Source organism: Pinus tabuliformis, chromosome 1_1, assembly GCF_031772625.1.
Source record: "Pinus tabuliformis cultivar Carrire ecotype Pingquan chromosome 1_1, CPIR1, whole genome shotgun sequence".
NCBI classification, from domain to species: Eukaryota; Viridiplantae; Streptophyta; class Pinopsida; order Pinales; family Pinaceae; genus Pinus; species Pinus tabuliformis.
In genome coordinates this window covers 441,569,131-441,590,202 of record NC_142297.1, presented here as the reverse complement: position 1 = coordinate 441,590,202, position 21,072 = coordinate 441,569,131, and the positions used below count along the sequence as shown (strand labels likewise).

General features: G+C 37.8%; 1 protein-coding gene across 1 annotated transcript; it reads left to right on the top strand.

The window, feature by feature from the left end:
* Positions 1–3,520: 3,520 nt before the first annotated feature.
* On the top strand, positions 3,521–20,743 carry LOC149213633 (uncharacterized). The gene is given in 6 exon segments (XM_089389096.1): positions 3,521–4,403; positions 4,528–5,620; positions 5,755–6,033; positions 6,174–9,569; positions 18,883–19,745; positions 19,747–20,743. Coding segments are annotated over 6 exon segments (6,918 nt in total). The 5' UTR covers positions 3,521–3,867; the 3' UTR covers positions 20,498–20,743.
* The last annotated feature ends 329 nt before the right edge of the window (positions 20,744–21,072 follow it).

Genomic DNA, 21,072 nt, shown 5'->3' with positions numbered 1-21,072 from the left:
TACTTTCCCTCACTGTTGGACACATCTGACAATGTTGAGAAGCTAACACCAACAGAGCTCAAACCAAGCTGCATCGAACAGGCTACCATTGACGAGATCATGAACACACATATCAAGAGTACTTTCCAGCAGAGGATACAACTATATCGAGTTGTCAAAGAAGGCCAACTCCTTCACCAAGGAAAGTGGTTCACTAGGGACTAGGTTCAACAGAAATTTCCTCACATGATGAAGGATATGCACGCAATTGGGACCATTAATTCCTAAAGGGGGGGAACAATTAAGGTGGATATTGGTGGCCACCCACCTATTCCACCTATACCTCCAACTGGTTTCATCAATTTCCTTGATTATAGGAACATTTACTATTTTTAGCAATTTTTCAAGTCCTAAACTTTTGGAGTTATTTTGACCCCCTAAATGGTGTTCTTTTGATATCTGCATCTAGCCCATAATAATAGGAAGGGGCATGCCACAAATCCTATAATGCTCAGAGAGATCTTTCCAACGAGGTATTGTATGCGCCAAACGAAGATCATATGACCAAGTTACGACCCCGGGAATTTGGTTGCCCAACTGATGCCAACGGGGCCCACAAACTCTTGGTGTTCCATCTCCTAGGGTTAGGGTTTTAGTTGTTTATGGTTTCCCTTTGTTTTTCAATAATAAAAAGGTACTTGAGTCTCATTGTAACATAGTTCAGAGGCATGTATTCCCCACATCTCTTCTTAGATATAAACTACCATTGCTCGAGCTAGTTATTTCCATTATGTTTGTAAACATCTTTCACTTCTTTGATATTAATGAAATGAAGATTTATTTTTGTTGTATCTCTATAGTTGTGTTTATATCTGTATTTTGTTGCGTTCCTGCATAAGTATGGATCAGACCTACTCGCTTGGTAGTGGGATTTCTTGGAATCCACCCAACTAGGCTTTGTAGAGAAGTGATTTTCCTTTTAATAATCTTGGGGGAAGATTTTTGGCCTTCCTATTTTGTAGCTACAAACATTAAATTTGTTTTCTACTGAGGCATGAGAACAATAAATCATTTTCTGTGTATATTGGCCCGATTATTTGACTCAACTAACATCCATTTATTTTGTTTTTTATGATCCATTTTCCTATTGCTAAACCTCTCTATGTATACTTTGATTCATGTGAATTACAAGTATATCATTTTTTTCTGTAGGAAAAAAGAAGTCCATTTCTATAATTATTATTTTAAAGTGATCATAATTTAAATTTTTTTAGTTTGGTTTTTTGGGGGCTATATAATTGGTCAATTTTACTTAAAATACAACAAGAACTTGTTGGATCACAAATTTGATTTGTGAAATCTACATAATTGGAGTGCTTTAGGGGTTTCTCATGCACTAAATCCATTTATGCATTTAAAAACACACTTTAAACAACAACAAAAACCATAATTTCACCAAAAAATTTATTATTGGATTTCGATTAAAAAACATAATAAATAAGAGTTTCACTAATCCTTTAAAATGTGTTTGGATATTTAGGGATTCATGATCAGTGAAATATGAATTTTGTAACTAATTTGTTTTATTAAATATAATTCATGAAACTTTGAAAATCAAAAGGTTTTATGAAAAACATTCAAGCAATAGAAATGAGGGCATTAACCATCTACTAATTCTTACATTTTAGGGAGTTCTTATCCCCATTTTATTAATTTAAAACAAAATGATGTTTACTACAATGTTTTTAACTATTTAGTTATCAATATCTTATTGTTAATTATTGTTTTCACTAGTAAGTTCAAATTGAACTCTATTATATTCACAAAGCAAAGTTCATATATAAAGATTTTAATGTTTTGGAAATTGGAACTCAAGAATATCAATGTTTTTATGTTAACCTATTACTTTATTGGCCCTCTCCTAGTTTATTCATTAACACTTGACTCTTTAATTTATACATTCTATTTAGTCATCAAGACATTAAAGTTCTAGCCTCTAACAAGTTAACCTTATAAATCTAAATTAAACATGAACCACTAAAATATTAACCTCAATCCATTACTATAAACCCTTTAAAATCTAAACCATTACCCCTTGATCAATATGCGATTAACCCCAACTACTGATCAATATGCGATTAACCCCAACTACTAATGCATTAGTCTCTTTACAATTAACTTATGAACCAACACACCCTCTAACTTTTAATCACTAACTCACTCACTATTAATCAACTAACTAATTCATATACCTTACTCATTAACCCATTAATTCTTTAACTAATATAATTAATTATAAATAATTACAATAAAACGTAATAAATTATAATTAAATATAATTATCCAAAATTAACCTTATTCACCCATTAAGTTCCTCATCGATAAAAAAATTTTGACATGATGCGTCGACGAATTCAAACGACTTCATTATAATTGTTAAATATCTATTTTTTAAATGGTTTTAAAGAAATAATATTAAAATCATAATTGAATCGTTTTCTCTTTAAATAATTGTTTGATTGGATAGGAATGTGCCAAAGTCTTTGATAATACAGTAAATATTTCTTCCGAGTAAACACCAAACATACCTAAAGATAATCACACCGGGTTGCAATTTGAAATCCAACTCCCTTGTCAAATTTGTACATGTGATGATGCTTCGTCTAGCTGTAATATGTGAGTGGCAGGGTAGGAATTTCAAATTTAAAGTACTCGTTAAATTTGATGGTTTTTCGGATTTTAATTTTAATTTTAAATATTTTATCACATAATGTCGATAAGCTAAAAATTAGCTATATTTTATGCACAAATCACCCTGTTGTCCGTAAAACTGCTTCTGCTTGGCTAAGAGTTCGTCTTCCTCGGACTTAAGGAGGCATCTGGCAGGAGTGAAAGCCTGCTCCCTTACGGACCACCAGCGGGTTATTACAGGTGGCGTGGTTTTCCTTGATAACAGTGATGAGTCAAACCGACATTCGCAGATAGCAGCCAGAGATGGCTGTCCTCACTGTTGGTTTGACACCTGAGTTTGATAGGTTTTGCCACCTTCGGAAAAAAAAAAAAAAAAAAAAAAAAAAAAAAAAAAAAAAAAAATCACCCTGTTGTCAAATTCCATCCCGTGTGAAGCTGCTCATAACGTAACGGACAATTTGCTCGTCAAATTTCTTAGCGAATTAGCATGGGCTTCGGACCATTATTATAATATAATATTTTGGTCACAAACTTTATGTCCCTCTCAGCGAACTGTTTCCATAAACTAAAGATAACAAAGTAATATCCATCGGGAAAAAGCCATCTCCATAGGACTCAGCGCGTGATCAGTGGTCTCCATTATCTACTGCTAGTCTGACGTGGGGTCTCCATGTGGTGTTATCGGTGGTGAGATGCTTCCCTGTTTCGCCCACGAAATTCCCAGGTCGCTTCGTTTGATGGGTACGTCTGACCTGTTATGGGTCGGTGATCAGTGGTCTCCATGTGGTGTGGTCGGTGGCGAGATGCTTCCCTGTTTCACCCACTAAGTTCCCAAGTCGCTTCCTTTGATGAGTAGTATTTCGTGACACATTATAACTCCTCTTTCTACCTTTGAATTAGGGTTTCGAAATAGGAGAAGGAGCTCTGGTTTGAAATCATTGCAGTTTTACTCTTAACATATTGGGAGAGATATACACAGATATACAAAAGTCGCGCTGGAACTTGGAAGCGGCTGGTAGCCACTCTGCACTTGTGAGATCAACCAGACCAGGAATCTGAAAATATTAAGATTACCAAACCCTGGTGGTAACTTGGAAGCGGCTGGTAGGCTCATCGCACTTGTGAGATCAACGGGATCCAGGTTTTAGTTCCAATCCCTCTCATACATTTCATCTTTGTTTTTTCATTGTGTATTCCATGGCAAATCCTTTGGCATCGTCGTCCAACTCGTCTGGCAACAAGGCTCCCTACCAGGTCTTTATCAACCACCGCGGGCCGGACACCAAGTTATCTATCGCCGGCCATCTCTACAATCGCCTTCATGATGTACATGGATTGCAAGTGTTTCTGGACAAGGAAGAAATGGAGAAGGGAGACTTCTTCACATCTCAAATAGCTGCAGCTATACGAGCGGCCTCCGTACATATAGCAATATTTTCCCCTGGATATGCAGACTCAGAGTGGTGTCTCAATGAGCTACAAGTCATGATGGAATCGATGGAGTCGGGGCGGTCAACCATTATTCCAATATTCTACCGTGTTAACCCTGCTGATCTGCGCTGGACACTCGGCAAAGACGGAGTGTATGCTAAGGCGCTGAGCAAGCTCCAAGGGAAGAAAACAACGGACTCCGAGAAGCCCCGTTACGACTCCGACATCATAGAAAAATGGAGAAACGCTCTTTCAAGTGCTTCACATATAAGCGGTTTCGACCTGGAGGGAGCGTACGATGGGTTAGTCTTCCAATTCTTCCTGTTTCTCTTATTATATTGTTTAGTTTCATAGGTATATAACAAAGCATTTATGTAGGCGTTTCTTACTGGTAATTGGTGATTTTGTTTGTGAATATTAATTCAGTGTCGAGTGGCGGCTAGTGAATGAGGTCGTGCAACTAGTATTGGAAAAGGTCAAAAAGCCACCTCTGGACGTGTCCAAATATCCAACAGGTTTGGATCAAAAAGTAAGAGATTTCGAAGATTTATTGCACCAGCAGCGGGGCGGGGAAACTAGAGTTATAGGAATCGTGGGCCTTGGTGGGGTTGGCAAAACCACCTTAGCAAAAGAAATTTTTAACCGTCTGAGATCAAATTATAAGCGATCTAGCTTTTTATTTGATGTCAGAGAAAAATCTGTAAATTCCCTGCATTCCTTGCAGAGTATCCTTATTAAGGACACCACTCAATTAAATGTGCAAATATCCAATGCTGACGAAGGTAAAGAGAAGCTAAGAAACTCTCTCTTATCTTCTCATGCTCTGGTCATTTTAGATGATGTGGATCATATTCAGCAGCTGGATGCATTACTTCTACCAGCTAAGGATGCCCTTGATTCCGGTAGCTTAATTTTAGTGACATCTCGCAATAAGGATGTTCTCACAAGTTCAGACATCCCAGAGTCATCAATTTACAGGCTAACAGGCCTGAATCGACAGCACTCCAAAGAGCTCTTTTGCTCGCATGCGTTTGGCCAGCCTCATCCTGTTGTAGGATTTGATGAAGTGGTTGAAGAGTTTCTGGATGCCTGCCATGGACTACCGTTGTCTCTGAAAGTGCTTGGGGCCCTTCTTCGTGGGAAGAAGAATTTGAACCATTGGAAAGCACAGCTGCGCAAAATCTCCAAAATTCTTCCGGACGATATCCAGAGCAGACTCAGAATTAGCTATGACAGTCTGGATGAAGAGGAGAAGCAGATCTTCTTAGACATCGCTTGTTTCTTCATAGGAGAAGCCATGGATACCGCCGTCAAAGTATGGGACGAATCCGGCTGGGAAGGATGTCTTGGTCTTCGGAACCTTGAAAACAAATGTCTTGTGGAAATTGACGAAGGAAACCGTATAAGAATGCACGACCATGTCAGAGACATGGGCAGACATATTGGAAAGAAAGAACCTCCGTATAGGGTTTGGCGCTTAACTGACAACTTTCTTCAGGATGTGCCGGCCAAATCAACTGTAAGTATTCTTAAGATTTTAGAACGACCTTCAAAATAATGTTGTGGTCTCAAAATTGTGTCCAAAAGAACTGAATTCTTAGGTTTTGCAAGGATGTCAATATTGTTTGTAACAGTTTCCAGTGAACAATTTAGGTGCGTGGAATTAACATGGTTGAAACGCCGGTTGAAAACCGTGCGGAGCTGGGCGATCTCTTCCATGGTATGCGCGGGCTGAAGCTGCTTAGAGTTGAAGGGGATTGTTTGGAAGAAAGCATATTCAAGACTGCACGGTCACAACATCTCATATGGCTGAGATGGGATAGATGTCCCTATTATTCCCTCCCTCCCTGGATTCCAATGGAGCGTTTGAGGGTTCTGCAAGTGTGCAGGTCGGCAACATTGAAAACACTGTGGGAAGATCATAATACTCAGGTATATATAGTAATTTTTTAATCGAGCTTGTTCTTCCCTTACGAAATTGCTTTTGGATATATTCCATCTTGGTAGACCACCACGTTTCCAATTGACATCCACGGCCCTACTTACTTTTGGAAAATTTGTGAACATTGCAGGTACCTTTATACTTGAGGGAGTTGAGTATTATTGACTCTGACCTTTTAGAACTTCCAAAGTCCATAGGTAAGTTGAAACAACTCGAAAATTTTGTCCTAAAATCATCTCATTTTTCTCCTGTTCATCTGAAAACTTTGCCAGATGAATTCTGCCATATGCAATCTTTGGAGCACCTGAGCTTAATCAACTGCGGTTCAATGGAGTCGCTGCCGGATTGTTTTGGCAATTTAACGAAACTCCAACATATTGATCTGTTAGGTTGTCAGCAGTTGAATATGCTTCCAAATTCCTTTGGAAACTTGAGGAATCTCCAACAGGTTAATTTCTCCTACTGTATTTCATTAAAGGGGCTTCCAGATTCCCTTGGGAAATTAAAGAACCTCCAGCATATTGACTTGTCTGATTGCCATGAATTAGAAAAGCTTCCAGATTCCCTTGGCGAGTTAAATAATCTCCGACGTATTAAGCTCCGTTTTTGTGAAAAACTAGAGAAGCTTCCAGATTCCCTTGGTGAGTTAAAGAACCTCGAACATATTGATTTGTTTTGGTGCGATAACTTAAAAAGTCTTCCAGATTCCCTCGGTGAGTTAAAGAACCTCGAACATATTGATTTGTCTTATTGCGGTAACTTAAAGAAGCTTCCAGATTCCTTTGGGAGGTTAAAGAACCTCCGACATATTGACTTGCGTTGTGCCAATGAATTAGAGAGGCTCCCAGATTCCTTTGGGGAGTTACAGAACCTGCAACGTTTGGTTTTGCGCTCTTGTCGAAAGTTGCAGATATTTCCTGAAACTCTTGGAAAGATAAGTTCCCTTGAATGCTTAGACCTCCGACATTGTCCGAAAATTGAAGTATGGCCTCCCCAAGTCTCACATAACCGGTCATTGCTAAAATTATTTTTATCTGGTACAAATTTAAAAGAATTGCCAAGTGCTATCGGAGAGCTAAGTGATTTGCAAGTTCTGCATTTAGGAAGCCAATTGAAACGTCTGCCCGATAACATCGGTGACTTAAGGAGCTTACAGGAATTGGAGCTTTCTGGTTGCATTCAGTTGAAACATTTGCCGGATTCCATTAGATTGTTGACCCAGCTGAGAGAGTTGAAAATCAAGAATTCGGGTTTAGAGTACTTACCACCATGCCTCGTGGAGCTGAACAGTCTTCAGCGGTTGGAAATAGAGGAGTGTCCGTTGAGTGAACTGCCACTCAGAAAAGTTGAAGGGGGAATAGTGCTGAATAAAGTGGACGCTTCCATTGTCAACTGTATGTTTGGGCTAAAATACTTAAAACTGTGCCGGACAAACATTTCAGGGTTATCATTTTCTGAAGGCCTTTGCCCAAACCTTCAACATCTCAGCATTCTTAGATGTGGTTTTTTGTCGGAGGTTGTAGAATTGCCAGCAACACTTATAGAGCTAGAGTTGAGCGAGTGTTGTACATTGAGGAAAATAGGACTTTGTGGTCTTGAAAGGCTCGAGAAATTCCAACTCGTAGCATGCCACACAGTTGAGGAGCTGCCAGGTCTTGAAACGTTGGGACGTCTGAAGGAGCTGAAGGTTAACTGCCACTATCTGAAAAGAATAGACGGGTTGGCTCAGTTGACAGAACTTCAAGTGCTAAACACGGAAAAATGCTGTTCGTTAAAAGAACTTCCAGGTCTGGAACATTTGACTTTGTTGAGGGAGCTTAAAGCCAGTGGGTGTCGGAAAGTGCGGAGCATAGTGGGGTTGGCGCAGCTGCCAAAACTGGATGTACTAGACATGGAAGATTGCTCAGAGCTGGAAGAAATTCCGGGTCTCGAACATTTGACATCATTGAGGAAGCTTAATGCCAGTGGCTGTGGGAAATTGCAGAGCATAGAGGGCTTGGTGCAGCTGACAGGACTTAAAGAACTAAACGTGGCAAACTGCGGTGAGTTAAAGGAAATCACAGGTGGTCTCGAACATTTGAAATTGTTGAAGAATCTTGATGCGAGTGGCTGTGGGAAACTGCAGAGCATAGAGGGGTTAGCGCAGCTGACAGGACTTGAAGAGCTAAACTTGGCAAACTGCTGTGAGTTAAAGGAAATCCCAGGTGCTCTCCAACATCTGACGCAGTTGAGGAAGCTTAATGCCAGCGGATCTGGAAAACTGCAGAGCATAGAGGGGTTAGCGCAGCTGACAGGACTTCAAGAATTAAACGTGGCAAACTGCTGTGAGTTACAGGAAATCCCAGTTGGTCTTGAACATCTGAAGTCGTTGCGGAGGTTTGATGCGAGTGGCTGTGGGAAACTGCAGAGCATAGAGGGGTTAGCGCTGCTGACAAGACTTCAAGAATTAAACGTGGCAAACTGCTGTGAGTTACAGGAAATCCCAGGTGGTCTTGAACATCTGAAGTCGTTGCGGATGTTTGATGCGAGTGGCTGTGGGAAACTGCAGAGCATAGAGGGGTTGGCGCAGCTGACAGGACTTGAAAAACTAAAAGTGGCAAACTGCAGTGAGTTAAAAGAAATTCCAGGTGGTCTCGAACATCTGAAGTCGTTGTGGAAGTTTGATGCGAGTGGTTGTGGGAAATTGCAGAGCATAGAGGGGTTGGGGCAGCTGACAGGACTTGAGGACCTAAACGTGGCAAACTGCAGTGAGTTAAAAGAAATCCCAGATGGCCTCAAACATCTGAAGCGGTTGTGGAAGCTTGATGCGAGTGGCTGTGGGAAACTGCAGAGGATAGAGGAATTGGCGCGGCTGACAGGACTTGAAGAACTAAACGTGGCAAACTGCAGTGAGTTAAAAGAAATTCCAGGTGGTCTCAAACATCTGAAGAGGTTGAGGAATCTTAATGCGAGTGGCTGTGGGAAGCTGCAGAGCATGGAGGGGCTGGAGCAGCTGACAGGACTTGAAGTGCTAAACGTGGCAAACTGCAGTGAGTTAAAAGAAATTCCAGGTGGTCTCGAACATCTGAAGCGGTTGAGGAATCTTAATGCGAGTGGCTGTGGGAAGCTGCAGAGCATAGAGGGGTTGGAGCAGCTGACAAGACTTGAAGTGCTAAACGTGGCGAACTGCTGCGAGTTAAAAGAACTTCCAGGTCTGGAACATTTGAGATCATTGAGGAAACTTAATGCTGCTGGGTGTCGGAAACTGCAGAGCATAGGGGGGCTGGCACAGTTGGCAAAACTTAGAATGCTTAACGTGAAACACTGCTGTGAGTTAGAAGAACATGGAAATCTGGAACATATGGGGTTGTTGAGGGTGCTAGCAACAAAGCATTGTGGGAAACTGCAGTTGCTGGGTAGGGGAGGATGGAAGTTCCTGCGGCAAGGACGGAAGAAAAGTCGGCGGGCTGTTGGAGTAGGGAAGCCGCTGCGACCAGGCCTGGAATTTGACGTTCCACAGAACGTTTTTTCGATTTTTAAACGTAATTGACGGCACATTTTTTTTTTCAAACGTATAAAATGACGGTTAAAAAAAATCTCAAACCGTAAATTTGACGTTCAGGTATCTAGCTTGCCCGTCATAAATTTTAGGGGATGAGGGAATATAGGCTCAGTCAACCTCACGGGCTCAGCCGTAGATTATTCCAGACCCGATCCAGACTATTGAATACTCGCAGAAGAAATGACGGCTTCGGTGTAAATGTTAAATGATTTCTTTCGTAAAATTAAATAAAGATTGGTAATTCAATTTTAAGGGCTGAAGACAGAGATTTTTTTAGAGGGTGATACATATTTTTTTAACAGAGGAAGAACCACCAAAGCAGAGGACAATTTTTCTTTAATTTTTTGATTTGCAGACCCAATCTCCTCCTCTGATTTTCAAAAACAGTAAAGGTGAGTTTTTCTGTTATTTTTGTTGTTCTTATGGTTAGTTTTACTTTTGAATGTTTGCGAAGTCTGGGTATGAATTTAATTTTATAATTCGGCGAATTCTAGATTTAAATTTAATTTAAAGTTTCATAGGCTGGATTTTGTTTCATGTCTGCCTGCCGTGGCATTTAAGTAGGACGACTTGCATTTAAATTTAGATTCTCATTGTATTTTTGAGTCTTTTTGGTAATGCATTTGAATTGAATCATTTGTTTTCTTTTAGTTTTCAAATGATACAATACACAAACTTTCTATCTTTAAATGTGTTTACATTGGTCACTTTCATGTCTTTAGAGATCTACAATGGCCGTGTTAAGCTTCATGTGGGAGTTATTTATGGGAGGAACTTGATTTCACTTGATTTCACCATTGATGATATGCATTGTCTCTAGTTTGAAGCTTGCGTTTCTACATAAATTGATTTCCATTATAGTCAATGATATTGACTCACCATCCTATTTGTGGTATAAGGAGATTTAGAGTTGAACGTTAATTAATTACTATACTTTTCGGAGTTTTTCTATTGGTATGAATTTGTAGAAACAATTTTGATTCGTATTTTCTAATTTTATTACAAAATTTTAAAATATTTATATTTTAAAATTTAATTTTAAACATATAAATTAATTTGTCTTTTTTTAACTTAAATATTTAAATTAGGCTAAGTTCATGGTCAAATTTATAATTATGCTGAATCTTTTCGGTATATTTTCAATCTACTTTCATATCTGCACAATGTACGACAATTTTCATCTTTCATATCGGAAAGAGTTTTCTTTGAAGCCCGCCTACCTTTGAAGCATGAAAATATATTCCTCAAAAGGTCTCAAATTGCAAAAGTTCACCACAATCCATGCGCATGTTCTTAGAAAAAAATTGACTTAGCATTTCTTCACACTATTGTTCATATCCTTAATAAAAGGCTCCTCAATTAGTTGTAAAAATCATCATAATTTTTCCCTTGTCATCAAAATAAATAACCCCCATTGCCTAGAATCATGCTTATAAAAAATTAGCAATGTTAGTTCAAACCTTTCACAATGAGGATGATACTTCTGTCCACTTCATTGTTGTAACAAACTATTTATTCGTCCCATGTTGTAGATGGAACTTAGCAAATTTGAGAGAGATCACATGCACAAAGTTTAATACGAAAACCATTAAAAGTATTAGTTTATGTCTTGATGGTTGCATTAACAATATACATAATTATTGTTATTTTAAACACAAGTTATCATAGATTTTAGCTAAAAGATCAAAGGTGTCATGATTGGGCTTAGCCAACAAATCATTTGTGATGGGCAATGGTTCTTCGACAACTAGTTACTTCCATTTAGTATTTTTCCCTTGATGCCGGTTTTCCGCGTCTAATATGCTTAGAGAGATGCATAACACCATCTCATCCAATGATGTTTGAGGATCCTTATCATCCTAACTATGTGACCTTCTTTAGTGCCTTTCTCATATTAAAATTTAAGTATATAATCAAAATTATTAACCCAAAAAGTTGAAAATCTTTATAAACTCTTAAAAGTGTGGTTGTATGCTATTTTGAAGCACATATGCTAACTTAGGGAAAAAAAAAAGACACTTTCAGAGAGATTGGTGAAAGTTGAGATGCAAGAGTAGTTGAAAGAGAGTTTCCCTATAAGAGGAAGTTGACACTCACAAATTTGCATAGAACGTATAATGAAAGGCATGAAAAATATAAAAACGTCATTAAATTTTCATTTGACGGTCAAAGGAGATTTGAAATTCCAGGCCTGGCTGCGACGCCGCTGGAAGAAACAGACGCTTCAAAATGAAAGATCAAAAGCAAATATTGGGATCAGAGTACATCATTATTATAATGTTCACCGCAGCGAAACGAAGCCATGTAATTGACATTTTCAACTATGGGTTGTTGTGATATCTCCTTATAGCAGCACTGTTAGTAATTAAATCTTTGTTCTGTAATTAGCACTAGCAAATACCAAAAAGTTTGGAAGACCAAATTTGAACGGTTATAAGGTGAAATTTGAAAGTATCACATTCAAACAACATAAAGTTATAAACATGTTCAATAAATTAGAGTGATTTTCTTCTTTCCTTTTTAAATGAAATACGTCATTTCATTGACATTTTGATGTATTTCAACCATTAACAGTTTCGTTTACCTCGTATTGAATTGTATATTTTTTTAATTGGTGTTTCATTTTCTTTTATGATATTTAAGATATACAATAAAATGTTTATATTTTTTATTAAAATATATAATATAAATTATATTAATTTAATGTTTTTTTATATTTTTTTTCTCTGTTATTATAATGCTAAAAATAATTATTTAAATAAATTTAAGAAATATATATAGATAGATATATATAGGAAAATTGAATAAATAAATAAAAACTTTATAATAAACAAATTATATATTATATTTTATTTCACGGTTCACACAAAATGTATTTTAAAATAACAATATATTAAAGATATTATTTCATGGTTCACACGAGATGCATTTTAAAATAATAATATATTAATAGTTTTAATGTAATAAAGTAAAAAACAAAAAATGTTATTAAAATAAGTTTGAAATTAGAATACTTTGGAATGGGTGTTTTTTGAAACGTGGGGGAGTGGGTTCCATGGGTTGTCGATGTCCCACCTAGCCAAAGGACCAAGGGACGTGGAAGAACACCCCTGTGGCAAATATGAATGTTTCTATCCAGTTACATGTCAATCATCATTCGAAACAATAATACTCTAAGCACCATGCACTTAGATCTTAATTGTATTCCCTGTAAAAATCTATCAATTGGGACTCCTCTTTTGTGAAGTCCTAGCCAATGGTGATTTTGGCTACGCTTCTCGCATTTTCGCCCAAATCGAGCTCAACTTCACAATAGATAGTGGCTAGCACAACTTGTCTATCTCGCCATTGGTGACCTGTGATAGCTTCAATTGTTGTTCTCTATTGTTATGCTCCTAGACACTCCGTCTTAGCAAAAATCGACATCACTTGTTGGGCAACTACCATTTTAAGGGAGTTGCTCCTACTTTTTCTCTATGGCACTGCAATGCATATGGTAATTTTCATACTTCCTGTAGCCTTTAGTTTATTTTGCACTTATCTTCCTCTTGTAGGTCAAACAACCATCCAAAAGCCTTTGCACTTAGGCTCCTAGGAAATTAGAGTTCATATACTCATTCCTACTAATTGAAGTCTTTGGATGCAGCATCATTGGACTTCTCCTGACTTCGCAATATTTTTTGGATCCACACTTCGTCTTTGTTATGAAACCAGCTCACAAAAAAATAGAAAAGATAGATCAACGCCTTAGAAATAAGCCTCTTCAAGGGGGCAACCTCCTTTACATTACACAAATGAACCATTCTTAGATGATACAACTGACAAGACCTCCTTTCTATATATAGGAGTCTAAGGGGTCATAATATAATTAGAGCCGAAATAACAATAATAATGTAAGGGCACAATAATAACAATATGGGGACTACATGGGCACAACAATATAATAAGGGGGTTGTACTAATAACAATAAGGGGTTACACTAGTAGTATAGGGACCTAACATGCCCCTCTCCTTCAAAAAGTGTTGTCCTCAACGCTTGAGTAGTTCTTGATGCTTTTGTATAGAGTTCTTGTCCTCCCATGTGGAATCTTGAGCATGTAAGTTCTTCCACTTGATGAGATACTCTGAAATTGATCAATTTCGTAGTTGTCGAGTTCTTGTTTCTGTGACTGCTCTAGGTTCCAATATGATTTTTCCTTCCTCGTCAAGTTCTGACAATATTGTTTGAACTAGGATCTTCTGCAACTTTTGAATGAGTGGTCACACTTCTTCGTCCTTCTTCCATTCATCCCTTGCTTCGTTTATCCAATCTAGTTGGATAATAGAAATAGCACAAAACAATGCTTCCACATCCTCATCCTTTCTTGAGAGTGCATCTGCAACGACATTTTGCTTCCCTTTTTTGTAGATGATTTCAAAGTCATGACCCATTTTTGTTGCTCTTCAGAGGATAATCTTTGTTCTAAAAAGTATTTAAGACTATCATGATCCGTTTTTACCTTGAAGTGTCTTCCCATTAGGCAAGGTCGCAATTTCTTAAGTGCATGTAGTATTGCCAACATTTCCTTCTCATAAATAGCTTGCTTGACATGTAGCCGTAAAAATACCCAATCGCCTACATCAAAACTTATTTCACTGCGATGTTGATCTGCCTGTTGTTTCATTCGATTCTGCACCAAAGTGGCATTATCCTTTAAAAGTTGGAAAACTTGTTGATGCTCGATGTGATATTTCAATGCTTGAATCTTTTTCTTCTTGATATGTCATTCTATCTTAAGACTTTGAGGAGTGGTAATTTCTTACAATGCATTACAAGATATGGTCGGATTTATTTCTTGATGCTCGATGTGATGTTTCACTTCTTGAACATTTTGCTTATTGCTATGTCCTTCTATCTTGATAGTTTTAGGAGTGGTAATTCTTGCTAATGCATTACAAGATATGGTCGGATTCATTTCTTCTTTCTCGATGTGATCTTTCACTTCTTGAACCTTTTTCTTCTTGATATGTCCTTCTATCTTGAGAGTTTGAGGAGTGGTAATTCTTTCTAATGCTTTACAAGATATGGTCGGATTCATTTCTTCTTTCTCTGGGGTTGGTTCCTAGTGTATATCCTCTTCTTTTGATGTTTCTTGATGCTTTTCTTCCTCCTCTTCACAATCTATGTAAAATAATTTCTTCTCAACATACTTATGGCCTTTAATGTATTTGTTATTGCAATTGTAACAAATCCCTTTTGCTCTTTTTTCTTCCAATTGTTGTGGTGTCAACCTTGTAGGTTGTTGAAGGCTAGGAGAAACAACACTTCCATCTTTATAGTTGTGAGGGGTAGACTTCCTTGTTGCCAAAATTTTTCTTTCCACTTTTCTTACCAATTTGAATGCCTTGTCCAATGAATCAGGTTCCCAAAGATGAACCTCATGTTGAATGTTATCCTTTAAAGTCCCTATGGATACATCAATCCTCTGCTTCTCTGGAATATCATTTTCCTTTATATTCAATTTTTGAAAGTCCTCAATGTGCTTTGCCATTGAACAATTTTTTTTTAGATTTAGCAATTGGCTAAAGAAGGTGTTGCTCTTTGTATCCTCATAATGTGCTATCATTTCCTCCATGAAAATTGACCATGTAACAAGTGGTTTATGAGAACAAAGCCCTTTATACCATAAAAATTGATCCTGTTCTAAATATGAAGATGCAATACATACCTTTTGTAATAGTTGCACCTCATGTAAATCAAAATATTGCTCCATCTGTAGTATCCAATTTACCGGATCCTTGCCACCAAACTTCCTCATATCACGTTTTCTTGATTTTAGGATCTCAATCTTGAAACAACTGTAACTCTGTAATTTTAGATCTCCAAGTTCTGAAATTGCATCCTGCGGTAGCCCTCTACATTCTCTTTCTAACCCACAAGTCTGAGCAATAGTGGATTCTGCAAGGAAGAGTTATGTCAAATCTCCACGATGGCTTGATTATAGACTAGTTCAGTAGAGCACACTTGTATGAAGTGCCACATGTCACTGTTTCAACCTTAGGATCTGAAAAATATACACAAAAAACTACAGTCCGTCCTCTTTCTGTAACTTCTTATGAAATTTCAATATGATTCTCAGAGAGAAAGTTATGACGATTTTCCCAAGGTCACCTATTTAGAATGTAATTCGGGAGTCTGCAAAAACCCTAACTTCCTCAGATTATATCTCCAAAAATATAGCGATAAAAGATCTGAAATTTGGACCCAAGCATCACCAAGATTTCGGTTCAAATGGGTTTTAATTTCAGAGTCTGAACCTTCGCAGAAAAAATATTATAACGAAAATTCCACCATGACCTGTTTGAGATGAAATTATGGAGCTTGCAAAAACCCTAAATTACTCAGATCATATCTTTGACAATATAGCAAGACAAGATCTGAAATTTGGATCTACGGTTTCACGTTACTTTGTCTCAAATGTGTTTTTGTTGTAGCTTCTGAAACGTCGCAGAAAAAAAGTTATAGCGAAAATTCCACGAAGACCTGTTTGGAGCAGCAAAACCCTAGAATCTAAAGCTCAGATACCAAATGTTAAGAAACCAGCTCACAAAAAGACAGAAAAGATAGATCAACGCCTTAGAAATAAGCCTCTTCGAGGGGGCAACCTCCTTTACACTACACAAATGAACAATTCTTAGATGATACAACTAACAAGACCTCCTTTCTATATATAGGAGTCTAAGGGGTCATAATATAATTAGAGCTGACATAACAATAATAATGAAAGGACATAATAATAACAATAGTGGGCTTCTATGGGGCACAATAATAACAATATGGGGACTACATGGGCACGACAATATAATAAGGGGGTTGTACTAATAACAATAAGGGGTTACACTAGTAGTATAGGGACCTAACACTCTTTCGTTCTCTGGTCTTCTTATTTTCCTTATGCACTTCTCTCTTTGTTTTGTTTTGATCGACCCTACTCTTTGTATGCTCACATACCATGGTTTTTGATTTATGAACTTAGTCGTCGGTCTGTGTTGAAAATGCAACAAGAAAATCTTGATTTAATTTTCCCATGAATTAAATTAGGAATAAAATTGTAATTACATATCACAAGACAACTTGTATGAGTTAACTAAGTTAATTTGACTTAGTTGGTTCAATTAATTCGAGTTGAGGGTCTAACTAGAGTAATGTAGAGTGTCTCCTACTTTATAGGAGCCCTAGTTGAGTTTATTTTGAGTTGTAATTAATTAATTCAATTTAACTGAGCTAAAGTCAGTTAAATTAGTTCCAACTGATGGAGGAACTAGTAGGACGTCAAACAATGGGGTGTTGCCTTCTGTGTTCAACCAATTAACTGATAATTCAACCATAAATAACTCATGCATGTCAAATCGAAGAGTTACCCAGTTGAGATTGGATTTCAAGGGCAGTGCACTATCAATTGTATAAATATCTGAATTATACAGATGGTGCATGCAGTCAAAGGAAGAGCCTAAAGGGACTGTGCAATCCAATGGAGGAAAGCTCCTGTTAAATAGGGGCCTAATTCCTCATTGAACAGTGAAAAGAAATAGGAGCTTGGCAAGTAACTAAATAGGCTAAGTATTGACCAGCGCCAGCTTGTGAGGTAGTGAGATAGATTGTACTAGTGCAGAGGTTGCTTATGCTTAAGCAACTATTGTAAATATTCTTTATTTTTATGATCTAATTCAATATACATATAGGAAGGGGTTTTGAGTAGTGAGCTTTCCCCTTAGATAAATCTCTGAGAATATGTGATTGAATCTTGTCTCATGTTTATGTTGTGATTTTTCTATCGATTAATTGTTTCTGTTGATGAGTAGAGTAGATTCAAGTCTATTGTTTTAGTAAATTACAAATAGTAGTTTGAATCTACATAGGAATTTCTACATGGTATTAGAGCTCTGGAATCACATTAGGACCAATCCTTGAAGTATTTATGTACACTCATCATTAAAGAACTAATGAGTTGTTAGGAGGCATAGTTATGGAGCCCTAGTTCAGGGCAGATCCTGAAGACCCTATATGCAGACTTCTTAATGGAGCTAGAAGGCTGCTAGCGGGTAGATCAGTGAGCCAATTTTTAGTGACATAAAAATTTGTGATCATTGATATTGGAAGAATGAGGAGCAGAGAGATTTCCCAAAAGGAAATCGAGACTCAATGGGAGTCTAGTTTTAGAGGGAGCATCCCTATGGAAGCTAGTAGTTTAGGATCTGAGGAGATCAAACTCATTATTGCAGTAGTTGTAGCAGCAATGCAAAAGCAATAACAAAGTAGTAGCAACAACAATATGATTAGATCATATTTTGCCATGCATGCAACCATACCCCCAAGAGTGAGGTGGGGCGATGTAGATCCTTAGTCACATAATTGTAGAAATTTGGGTAGGGTCCATTGAGTGCAGAGCAGAATGCTCAATAGAAGAGTCAACAGTAGCACAATTTTCCCAATAAACAGTGGCAGATTGATTCAATGATTATTTATGTTTATTATTCTTAGTTGCATATGTTGCAGTAGAAGCAACAATAGTGAGAGGTCTTGCATGCAATACATTCCAAAGGTACTCTATCAGGGTAGATGAGAATCCCTTTCTTGTTGAGAGGGAGGGTTGAAAATGCAACAGAAAAATCTTGATTTAATTTTCCCTTGAATTAATCTAGGAATAAAAATGTAATTCCACATCACAAGACAACTTGTACAAGTTAACTAAGTTAATTTGACTTAGTTGGTTTAGTTAATTTGAGTTGAGGGTCTAAGTTGAGTCATGTAGAGTGTCTCCTACCTTATAGGAACCATGGTTGGGTTTATTTAGAGTTGTAATTAATTAATTCAGTTTAACTGAGTTAAAGTTAGTTAAACTAGTTCCAATTGATGGAGGAACTTGTAGGACGTTAGACAATGGGGTGTTGTTTCATGTGTTCATCCAGTTAAATGATAATTCAGCCATAAATAACACTATTATGTCATATTTGAGAGTTACCCAGTTGAGATTGGAGTTCAAGAGCAGTGTACTATCGGTTGTATAATTATCTTAATTGTATAGATGGTGCATACAGACAAAGGAAGAGCCTAAAGGAACTGCGCAATCCATAGAGGGCCTAATTCCTCATTGAACAACACAAGGAAATAGGAACTTCACAGGAAACAGAATTGGCTAAGTATTGGCCAGAGTCAACATGTGAGGTAATGAGATAGATTGTACTAGTGCAGAGGTTGCTCGGGCTTGAGCAAGCATTGTAAATCTTCTCTATTTTTATGGTCTAATGCAATATACAGTTAGGAAGGGGTTTTGAGAAGCGAGCTTTCCCCTTAGATAAGCTTTCTGGTTGCATTCAGTTGAAACATTTGCCGGATTCCATTAGATTGTTGACCCAGCTGAGAGTGTTGAAAATCAAGAATTCGGGTTTAGAGTACTTACCACCATGCCTCGTGGAGCTGAACAATCTTCAGCGGTTGGAAATAGAGGAGTGTCCATTGAGTGAACTGCCACTCAGAAAAGTTGAAGGGGGAATAGTGTTGAATAAACTGGACGCTTCCATTGTCAACTGTATGTTTGGGCTAAAATACTTAAGACTGTGCCAGACAAACATTTCAGGGTTATCATTTTGTGAAGGCCTTTGCCCAAACCTTCAACATCTCAGCATTCTTGGATGTGGTTTTTTGTCGGAGGTTGTAGAATTGCCAGCAACACTTATAGAGCTAGAGTTGAGCGAGTGTTGTACATTGAGGAAAATAGGACTTTGTGGTCTTGAAAGGCTCGAGAAATTCCAACTCGTAGCATGCCACACAGTTGAGGAGCTGCCGGGTCTCGAACATTTGACATCATTGAGGAGGCTTAATGCCAGTGGCTGTGGGAAATTGCAGAGCATAGAGGGGTTAGCGCAGCTGACAGGACTTCAAGAATTAAACGTGGCAAACTGCTGTGAGTTACAGGAAATCCGAGGTGGTCTTGAACATCTGAAGTCGTTGCGGAAGTTTGATGCGAGTGGCTGTGGGAAACTACAGAGCATAGAGGGGTTAGCGCAGCTGACAGGACTTCAAGAATTAAACGTGGCAAACTGCTGTGAGTTACAGGAAATCCCAGGTGGTCTTGAACATCTGAAGTCGTTGCGGAAGTTTGATGCGAGTGGCTGTGGGAAACTGCAGAGCGCAGCTGACAGGACTTCAAGGATTAAACGTGCCAAACTGCAGTGAGTTAACAGAAATCCCAGGTGGTCTCGAACATCTGAATTTCTTGTGGAAGCTTGATGCGAGTGGTTGTGGGAAACTGCAGAGGATAGAGGGATTGGCGCAGCTGACAGACCTTCATCAGCTAAACTTGGCAAACTGCAGTGCGTTAAAAGAAATCCCAGATGGCCTCAAACATCTGAAGTGGTTGAGGAATCTTAATGCGAGTGGCTGTGGGAAGCTGCAGAGCATAGAGGGGTTGGAGCAGCTGACAGGACTTGAAGTGCTAAACGTGGCGAACTGCTGCGAGTTAAAAGAACTTCCAGGTCTGGAACATTTGAGATCATTGAGGAAACTTAGTGCTGGTGGGTGTCCGAAACTGCAGACCATAGGGGGGCTGGTGCCGTTGACAAAACTTAGAATGCTTAAAGTGAAAGACTGCTGTGAGTTAGAAGAACATGGAAATCTGGAACATATGGGGTTGTTGAGTGTGCTAGCAACAAAGCATTGTGGGAAACTGCAGTTGCTCGGTAGGGGAGGATGGAAGTACCTGCGGCAAGGACGGAAGAAAGGTCGGCGGGCTGTTGGAGTAGGGAAGCCGCTGCGACGCCGCTGGAAGAAACAGGCGCTTCAAAATGAAAGGTCAAAAGCAAATATTGGGATCAGAGTACGTCATTATTATAATGTTCACCGGTGGCCCCAGAATGGTCATTGCAGTCTGTGAACCGCAGCGAAACGAAGCCCTGTAATTGACATTTTCAACTATGGGTTGTTGTGATATCTCTTTATAGCAGCACTGTTAATAAAAATGCTCTGAATCATACAGGTTATTGTGAACTTAAATCTTTGTTCTGTAATTTGCACTAGCAAATACCAAAAAGTTTGGAAGACCAAATTTGAACGGTTATAAGGTGAAATTTGAAAGTTTCACATTCAAACAATATAAAGTTATAAACATGTTCAATTTCAATTTCAATAAATTAAAGTGATTTTCTTCTTTCCTTTTTAAATGAAATACGCCATTTCATTGACATTTTGATGTATTTCAACCATTAACAGTTTCATTTACCTCTATTGAATTGTATAATTTTTTAATTGGTGTTTCATTTTCTTTTATGATATTTAAGATATATAATAAAATGTTTATATTTTTTATTAAAAAATATAATATATAATATAAATTATATAAATTTAATTTTTTTATATTTTTTCTCTCTTATTATAATGCTAGAAATAATTATTTAAATAAATTTAAGAAATATATATATATAATTGCATAAATAAATAAAAAATTTATAA